Below are 10,212 nucleotides of genomic sequence, written 5' to 3'. Positions count from 1 at the left end.
TGTGTGTGTGTGTAGTGAGTGCAGAGTGTCTAAAGTCTGTGAGGGGGTGCATCTGTGAGTGTGTGTGTCTGTAAGGGTGTGTGTGTGTGTGTGTCTGTGTGTATGTGTGTCCGTGTGTATGTATGTATAGGAGTGCCAGTGTGTGTGTATAGTGCAATGGTGGTCACCTGTAATGTGACATGAACCCAAGGTCCCTCAGGTCCCTCATGTAGAACTCTGAGCTCAAAAACTGCATAAATTTATGTAAAGCTCCGTTATCTCACTTTTTAGATTAGAATCAATCTAAACATCATGGCATAGACAGAGAACACAGGGGGCCAACATCTTCAACACATTGTCTAGCTATCACCATTGTTAACAGCTAACCCAAGAATGCAACTTTTTAAAAAAATGTTTTGTGATTTACACATAAAAGAAGTGAAACTATCACTGTATTCTAACAGATGAAAGGCTTAACAGACAATCTATTTTTCAATGTATAATTTCAGTTACATCACACTGTAAATTTTTGCTATAAATTCTGTGCGTTAGGATTGAGCCCTCCACTACCACTTGATGAAGAAGTGTCGCTCCGAAAGCTAGTGTGCTTCCAATTAAACCTGTTGGACTATAACCTGGTGTGTGATTTTTAATTTTGTACACCCCAGTCCAACACCGGCATCTCCAAATCATTGTATATTCTTGGTTGCACTACTGGTAGGTACACCTCTGTCAGTGTAAAACACTGGAGTATAGATTCTCTTTCTGTGGTGCCCACTATTATGAGACTGTTGGTAATGAACTAAGGGATATATCACTCTATGCTGTGTCTTGGATCAAGGTAATGGATTGATATTGATAACCCTGAATAAACTCAGTGACAACTCCTGAGTGTGTTTTAACAAACATACTGGTTGTCTGAAGTCCAGGTGTTTTAAAAAAGTCTTCATCTCTTCCAATCGCTGTTTTAGGTACAAACTCTCTGACCTGGACTTCCTGTAGGTTCTTTTGCCTTGTGGGAAGTCAGTACCTAAAGTAAATGAAGACGGAATTCAAACAAAGTCAGAAGATTGTAGATGAACGAAATCCTAAACAAAACAAAAAATACTGAAAATTCTTAGCAGGTAAGAATATAATTAGCATCTATAACAAGAAAGATCCTTACATTTTAGGTTGAGGACCCTTCATGGGAACTGAGGAAAGATAGTAATGTAAGAGGTTTTGAGCAATGTAGTGGGTATAGGAAGGAGGAGAGCTTCAGAGATTAATAATAGAAAAGTTTAAAGTTCAAGGGAGTGGTAATAGGACAAGAAAGAAATAAAAGATATATACAGATGAGGTGTGAATGGATGGATGGCAGCCAATCGAATTCCACATGAAGGAATATGAAAAGAGATAGAAGCATATGATCCTACAAAAAGAACCAAAAAAATTTAACCACCTTTCGGTTATGATCGAAAATAGTTAAATGCAATGAGGAGTTTAGAAGGTTATCAAGTGCCAAGTGAAAGAGGAGATACTGTTCCACAAGCTTTCGTTGAGATTCAATGGAAGGCAAAGGGAGGAAATTTGAGAGTGGGTAGTATAGGAAAATTAAAATGACAAGATGCATTGATGGCTCAAGTGTAAGCAAATGAATATGACTTCACACTGTTACAAAGTTGTGGTTGCAGGGTGACCAGGATTGGGAGCTCAATATTCAAGGATATGCAATGTTCCAGAAAAATAGGCAAAAAGGTAAAGGAGGTGGGTTAGTGTCATTCCACCATTTGATCATGGCTGATCTCAGAGAATCATTGAATCCCTACAGTGCAAAAGCAGGTTATTCTACCCACCATGTCCACGCTGACCATCCGAAGAGCATCCCACTAGACCCACACCCATACCCTATCCATGTAAATCTTCACTCTCCATGGCTAAAGCATCTAACCTACACATCCCTGGACACGGGGGAAATTTAGCATTGCCAATACACTTGATATGCCCATAGAGTCCTACAGTCATAGAGATATACAGCATGGAAACAGACCCTTCTGTCAAATGGTAAATGCTGACCAGATGTCCTAAATAAATATTGAGTCCCATTTGCCAGCATTTGGCCCATATCCCTCCAAACCCTTCTTATTTACACTCACCCATCCAGACGCTTTTTAAATGTTATAGTTTTACCAGCCTCCACCACTTCCTTTGGCAGGTCATTCCATACACGCACTACCCTCTGCATTAAAATGTTGCCCCCTAGGTCCTTTTTTAATCTTTCTCCTCTTGTTTAAAACTATACCCTAGCATTTTGGACTCCCCCACCCCAGGAAAAAGACTTTGTCTATTTACCCTATCCATGCTCCTCATGATTTTATAAACCTCTAGAAGACCACCCCTCAGCATCCGGTGCTCCAGGGAAAATAACCCCAGGCTATTAAGCCTCTCCCTATAGCTCAATACCTCCAATCCTGACAACATCCTTGTAAATCTTTTCTGAACCCTTTCAAGTTCATAACATTCTTCCTTTAGCAGGGAGACCACAATTGCATGCAGTATTCCAACTGTAGCTTAACCAATGTCTTGTACAGCTGCAATATGACCTTCCAACTCCTGTACTCAATACTCTGACCAATAAAGGAAAGCATACCAAACGCCTTCTTCACTATCCTATCTACCTGCGACTCCACTTTCAAGGAGCTATGAACCTGCACTCCAAGGTCTTTTTGTTCGGCAACACTCCCCCAGACCTTATCATTAAATGTACAAGTCCTGCTCTGATTTGCCTTTCCAAAATTCAGCACCACATATCTATCGAAATTAAGCTCCATTTGCCACTCCTCAGCCCATTGGCCCATCTGATCAAGAGCCTGTTGAAATCTGAGGTAACCTTCTTCGCTGTTCATTACACCTCCAATTTTGCCGTCACCCGCAAATGTACTAACTATACCTCCTATGTTCTCATCCAAATCATTTATATAAATGACAAAAAGTAGTGGATCCAGAGCCGATCCTTGTGGCACTCCACTGGTCACAGGTCTCCAATCTGAAAAGCAACCCTCCATCACTGCTCTCTGTCTTCTACCTTTGAGCCAATTCTGTCCCCAAATTGCTAGTTCTCCATATGATCTATTGTTGCTAACCCATGTAGCATGAGGAACCTTGTCGAACGCCTTAATGAAGTCCATATAGATCACATCCATTACTCTGCTCTGATCAATCTTCTTTGTTCCTTCTTCAAAAATTCAATCAAGTTTATGAGGCATGATTTCCTACTCACAAAAGTATGTTGACTATCCCTAATCAGTCCTTACATTTCCAAATGCATTTTTGGACTTTGGGAGGAAACTGGAGCACCCAGAGGAAACCCACGCTGACACAGGGAAAATGTGCAAACTCCACCCAAACAGTCATCTGAGGGTGGACTTGAACCAGGTTTCCTAGCGCTATGAGCCAGCAGTGCTAACCACTGAATCACTATGCTGCCCCAACACAAGCTTGGCTTCAATCCTACTTTCTTACCTGCTCCCAAAATCTATCTCTTTAAATTTACTCAATGTCTCAGCATCCACCACACTGTGAGTTCCATAGATTCATAACTCTTTGAGAGAAGTAAGTACATATCTATTTTAAATTTGCTACCCCTTATCCTAAAACCATGACTTCTCATTCTCTCTACATCTACTTTGTCAATTTCTTTAGCATCTTATATACCTCAATGAGATCTCCATCCATTCTTTTAAATTCTAGACAGTTTAGGTCTACAAAGTGGTGAAAACTAGTGGATTTGGAATTTCTTTTAGGGAGCAAGAAATTTGTTTTGAAAGTAAATTGCCAAGAAACGTAAAAACAAACAGCAAAAGCTTCTAAGAAAGAATAGCTAAAGCGAGTGTGGGACCCTTGGAGGGTGTGACTTGGGAATTGATAACAGGAACAGCATAATAGAAGATAATTTAAACCAACATCTTATACCAGTCTTCATGATAAAAGAATTGAAAAAACCCAAAGAAATCAGATAAGCAAGGTACTAATGGGAGGAAAGATATTGTAACAGTCTCTACCACAGGGAAGACATATAGGAAACATTGTCAAGATCTCCCAGAATAATATTAGGGCTCACTGATACACCAACCAAAATAAATCCGAGAATGTCTGTCGGAAATTGGAAATGAGTTCAAACAGTTCTTTCAGATTTCAAAAATCTGCACATTTCAATTCTATAAGCTAAAAATCTTTACTTTTCTAAAAAAAAGTTAAACTAAACCTACTGAACCCTTTCTCCATTAAATTCCTGAAACCTGAAATTTAGATTTACCGATCACACCAAATGAACTTTTGTTCAGGAATGTTGTGAAAGTACCTGTCTCCTTTTTGATTGTCTGAGGTCTCCTGCTATGAACGATGGGTGGTGGAAATCCACGTTCTGTCTGTGTTAACGTTGCTGCCACACCACTTAACTCATCTCCAATCATTGGTGGCAGGGCCCAAAACTCACTCCCCATGTGATAACCCTAAAATAATAAGAAAGGGACAAGGTGGCATATTTATAAAAACAAAATATTGTAGGTGCTGGAGATATAAAATAAAAACAGGAAGTGCTGGAGAAACTCAGAAACTCTGGAAAAAGAACACTATAACCAGGGTCAACAGCATTCTGCAATCCAGATGTGAAGCTCAAGCCCCTTACAGGATGGAATAAACCTTGAGAGCTAAGAACATGAGGGAGTTAATCACCAGTGCCAAGATCAGAAGGGAGTGAATCTCCATAGCAAGAACCAGGAGGGAATGAATATTTTTAGTTAGTAACAGAAGCAAGTGAACAGGGAAACATGAATCCCTATATTATGAAACAGAATGGTGTGAATCCACTTAGCTAAGAACCCAGGAGGTCATGATCTCCAATGGTCTGGCATCAGAGGGAGTGAATTCCACAGCCAAGAAAAGAAAAAGAGTGCACCCATATCACCAGCTACTGAATACTTGATATGCCAATGCACCTTGGGATACCATGAATAAAAGTAAAAAAAAACCTTTTCTGACCTTTCCAGAACCCAGAGCTGCAACGGTCTGATCGATGAGGTTAGACTGTTGTCTCCGCTCTTCAATATTCTCACATTGATTCATCACCAGTTCATCAACTGGCTTGTCTAGGATTTCTAAACAGAGAATAGCCAGTTTCACCATTATAACGAAGAGTTCTCTTGTGAGAAGGAAGAGTGAGGAGGAAAAATATAAAAAGCAATTTCACAGAATACACAGGTACTCATTAGAAATAAGTTCTCTGAGTTTGTGATATCAGCTATACTGCATTAAATGTAAAAGAAATTGTTATATATAAAATGATCAAGATTTAACTATTTCATTTTCTATCATCTCAACAGTCCATAAGTCCTTAAGGCCTAGGAGCCATTCAACCCATCAGTCTGCTCTGCCATTCAGTGAGATCATGGCTGATCTGGTCATTCTCAATTCTACTTGCCTGCCTAATCTCCATAATCCTTTATTGCCTTACTTTATTTACTCTATGTCATGTTGCCTCAGGTACTAAACTGTTCAAAATCTTTCAAAACGTTCTTTCCAATTCCATTAACATTAGTACCAACTTGGATGGCAACAACAAGATCCCTCCCCTCACACTCCAAATTCCTCTCCAGGAGATGTCCTTCAGCCTGACACCAGGTAGGCAGGATAGCTTTTGGAAATCATGCTTACGGCTCAGCAAAAGGTATTTATCTCCCTAATTTTAAGTACCCTACTGCTATGATCCTATTTCCTCCCCTAGTTACATGGCACCCTCTACAATAGTATTGTAGTCAGGTTGCTCATCCTCCCTATAGTCCTTACACTCATCCACAGAGTTTGCAAGAACCTTGTTACTATTGCATACATAATAATGGCGTTGTTGGAGAGCAGTTCCACCCAACCATATGATATCGCAGGCCTCATACTATTCATATACTATAACCATGATCTTACTTTTTGAAAAAAGTATCTAATTTGAATTTTAAGGAATCAATAATGATTGCTTCCACCATCTTGCTTGGCATTTTGTTTCTTGGTTTGACCTCTTCTGCTTTGTTAGATTATTCCCACAGATTTATTTGGGTGCACTAAACTCCAACCCTCATTCTGTCAAATGCAGGTCATGTTCTTTGGTTGTCCTGTTCTAGAATCCACAAAGAAACCATCCCTCAATCTTTTGATTCCTCATGTAAATGTCGACAATTGACACAATCATTCCTGATCATCTAACCCCATCAGCCTTTCAATCATTTCAGTTGCTCTCGTGTGTCAACAGCTGTACTATATTTCCAATATTGTGATGTTTAGTACTGCAAAAGGACTCTTGTAGTGCAGGGTAGTGTCCCTAGCTTTCGACCAGAAGGCTGGGTTCAAGTCACACCTGCTCCAGAGGTGTGTATTAACATCCTGGAATAGGTTGAGCAGAATATATCCTGCATTCAGGGTTCTAACTGCGGAAGAACCAATGATTTATAAAATTGCAGAATTTTAGTTCAACATGTAACTTGCTTTGTTCACTGCCATGAAGCAGTGTTACAGTAGATGCAATTTGTTCTTAATCGGGATCCACTGACATTTTTCATTTTAGGACCACAGGAAGTGGAGGAGGCCACTTAGCCTCTCCAGTTTGTTCCCCCATTGAATTAGACGATGGATGATCTGCAAACCAGATCTCAGCCATTGCCATTATTCTTTAGCGTTCTTGATATCAACAGTTTATCAATTTCAGATTTTACATTAACAATTGATCTGACATTGCAGAGAGAATTTACAATTTGTTTTTATTTGTTTATGTGATGTAGGAATTATTGGTTAGGCCAGTATTTATTGTCCATTCCTAGCTGACCTTGACTAAGTTGCAGTGAGCTGCTTTCTTGAAGTGCTGGAGTCCAGTTGGTGTTGGGAGTGTTTGGTTGGGGGGGGGGGGGGGGGGTTTCCAGGATTTTGACCCAGTGACAATGAGGAATGGTGTTGTTGAAGGAGCATGAATGAGTTGCTGCAGTACACTCTGCATCAAAGGTGAAGGGTGTGAATGTTTAAAGTGGTGGATGGCATGCCAATTAAGTAGTCTACTTTCCCCAGATGGTGTCAAGCTTTGAGTGCTGTTACATCATCTTTCTTGCTTTTATAGCCTCAGTATTTACATGGCTGTTCCAGTTCAGTTTCTGGTCAATGGTTAAACCCCAGCATGTTGATGGTAAGGGAAATTCAGTGACGTTATTGCTATAGAATGTCAAGCAGAAATGGCTAGTTTATTTCTTTATTAGAGATGGTCATTGCCCTGGCATTGTCTTTCCTGGATATTACTTACTATTTATCACAAGCAAGAATATTGCCCAGTTCTCACTCAATAAAGACACCAACAGGTGTTCATGAGGAGTCATGAACAAAGCTGAAAATTGAGCAAACATCCTCACTTCTGACATTATGATGGAGGGAGGGTTATTCATGAAACAGCTGAAGACAGTTGGACCTAGGTACACTACTCTGAAAAACAGTGATGTTCTAAGACTGAGAAGATTAACTTCCAGCAGGACTCCAACAATAATATTTGGACATGAAATTGGCTAGGATAGAAGTGGCAGAGAGTAATGAAGAACAGAAGAAGGATGCTATAGAGTCCTCCTGAGATTAGGATTATTGCTTTTATTATTTATAAATGGTATAAACTTGGCTATAGAAACATCGTTTTAACATGCTGTACAGCATGCAAAATGATACTTTTAATTGTATCTCAGTACATGTGACAACAATTAAAAAAAACTCAAATCAAATTCAAATTCATTCCCAAAAGTGAGTGTTATGTAAAGTTGAGTCAAAAAGTGTGGCACTGGAAAAGTACAGTAGGTCAGGCATAATCTGAGGAGCAACAGATTCGATGTTTTAGGCATAAGCTCTTCACCAGGAATGTGGAGGGTGAAGGGGGATAGGTGAGGTAGGGGTGGGGGTTCTCTTGACATAGTAATGTAAATTTGGCAATGTAGTAAATGGTGAGGAGTGCAGCAGAGAAATAAGGAGGACATCGACATACGGCTAAATGAGTAGACACGTGACAGACACAGTTCAATGTGAAGTGTAAACTGATGGACTGTAAAAAGAAAATCAGAGCTTGTGAGGTTTGCTGGCTAGGGCAGCATTCACTACCCACTCGTAAATGCCCTTAAAAAGGTAGTGGTGAGCTGTCTTTCTGAACCACAGTCGTCCACCCAAAATGCCATTAAGGAGGGAGGTTCCAGGATTTTGATCCAGCAACACTGAAGGATCAGCAAAATATATCTATTGCCTTTGTCCTCTAGATGGCTATGGCCATAGGTTTGGAAGAGGCTGCCTTAGAAAACTTGATGAATATTTGACCTGCATCTTGTATATGGTACACAGTGCTGCTATTTCGTGTTGGTGGCAGGAATGAACATTTATAGATGTGGTGTCAGACAAATAGGCTGCTCTTTCCTGGATGCTATCAAACTGCTTCATTGTTGTTGCAGCTGTATTCATCCAGGCAAGTAAGAAGTACTCCATCACATTCCTATTGTATTTGTGGCTTTCGGTATTTTGGCTGTAGGATTCCTAGTCTCTGACCTGCTTGTGTTCACACAGTATTTATATGGACAGTCCAATTTGATTACTGGTCAGGATGGTGACAATTGGAGACAGTAGTAGCATGTCAAGAAGTTACATTTACATTCTCTTTTTCTGGAGATGGTCATTGCCAAGAATTTCCATGAGGTCAACCCAAGGCTGGATGTTGTCCAGGTTTTGCTGCGTTTGGACTTTGGCTGCTTCAGTATCTAAGGAGTTGGAGATGGTACTGAACATTATGAAATCATCAGTAAACATCTCAATTTCTGATCTTATAATGAAGGGAGGCCATATGTGAAACAGCTGAAGGTAATTGGGTCTCGGACACTACCCTGAGGAACTCCTGAAGAGATGAAATGGGGCTGAGATGAATGATCTCTGACAACCACAATCATCATCTTTTGTGTTAGGTATGACTCAAATGTTCAGAGGAGTACCACGAAGTGACAGAACATTCTAAATGGTACAAATCTGATCAAAACAGAGCTCAAAATTCGGAAATTTTTCACCACATCAGAGCAAGATGATAAGGTTGAGAAAACATACTGTTTATTTGGTTCTGCAAGCGGGGCACAGATTACAAAACAAGGAAGTTATGCTTAGTCATAACATTCACTCATTAAGCCTCAGAATTGGGTACAATTTGGGGCACCAGACTATGAGAAGAATTTCAAGGCTTTTCAAAGGCAAGGGCGCAGAAAAGATCCGACAGAATGTGGAAATGGTTTAAAATTCTAAACTTGGTAGGCAATGGTTCAATCTCTAAGACTAGCTTTATTCAGTTCTACTTACTGGAGATCAGTTGTTGTGTTCTCTTTCTTTCTGCCATGTGCCACTGCCAATTTGCTAAGGCATGGTCCTGATTTTGTGATTTGGCATAAATAATGTCTTTGGATTTCTTTTCATAAACCTGCAGCTCCTGAGGTGTGGCTTCAGCAGGAAAATGTTCTGAGATCGCATTGGCCAACTGAACAACAGAGAAATAGAAAGTTAAGTGGATAACCATTATGCAATTCAGCCAAGCAATAATTTGTGGAGAATGGATCAGATGCCCGTCATGTCTAGGATCTAGGCTCAAATCGTCAAAAAATGAAAGCCTCTCTGGAAGTAAAAAGGTAACATTCAGAATTTATAGGCAGAAAATGGTCAGCTGAATGTTACCTTTTTACTCAAACTCATGAATAAGCACAGATAATGGACAACCAGATGTCCACATTCCCACCTGCCCATTTATTCCCAACTGCCCTCCTACTCACCCACATGTAAAGATTCCCTTCTACACTTTTCCCCAAGCAGACATCTGTTCATGTGCCCACTCACTAATTTGTCCACTATTGGTCATGTCATGAATTTAAAAGGCTAATCGGAGAAAGAAAACCAGAAAATGACTTTATAAACACCTTAGCTGATTCTTGTCTAGGTGATCCTGCAGACCATGTATATAGCATTTAAGGTTACTTATCTTTTTCCATTTGGGAACCATGTGGTGCTTTACTAAGCTTAGGGAAAAGAGTAACAGTCTAACATCCCCACCAGATAAGCTGTTTTTCAGAATGTTTGTTGTGAGGTTAATATTAGCCAGGCCATCATTTTTTTTTAATATCCAGGTGAGGGGATAAATGGGGGTTTTAATTTAATGTCACTACTGATATA

The 10,212-nt window shown here is 40.0% G+C and overlaps 1 protein-coding gene across 1 annotated transcript in view; it reads right to left on the bottom strand.

The window, feature by feature from the left end:
* LOC122562349 (mycbp associated protein) overlaps positions 1–10,212 on the bottom strand; it is a 103,008-nt gene that overhangs the window by 72,969 nt on the left and 19,827 nt on the right. The window contains exons 5-8 of the mRNA XM_043715225.1: positions 9,352–9,526; positions 4,999–5,114; positions 4,319–4,469; positions 891–1,009 (exon numbers count right to left, since the gene is read on the bottom strand). Of these exons, the coding sequence (XP_043571160.1) occupies positions 891–1,009; positions 4,319–4,469; positions 4,999–5,114; positions 9,352–9,526 (561 nt within the window). The remainder of the gene's footprint in view (positions 1–890; positions 1,010–4,318; positions 4,470–4,998; positions 5,115–9,351; positions 9,527–10,212) is intronic.

This window comes from Chiloscyllium plagiosum, chromosome 24 (genome assembly GCF_004010195.1).
Source record: "Chiloscyllium plagiosum isolate BGI_BamShark_2017 chromosome 24, ASM401019v2, whole genome shotgun sequence".
Taxonomy (NCBI): Eukaryota; Metazoa; Chordata; class Chondrichthyes; order Orectolobiformes; family Hemiscylliidae; genus Chiloscyllium; species Chiloscyllium plagiosum.
Note: the sequence above shows the minus strand (reverse complement) of the source record. Positions and strands in the feature narration are given on the sequence as shown.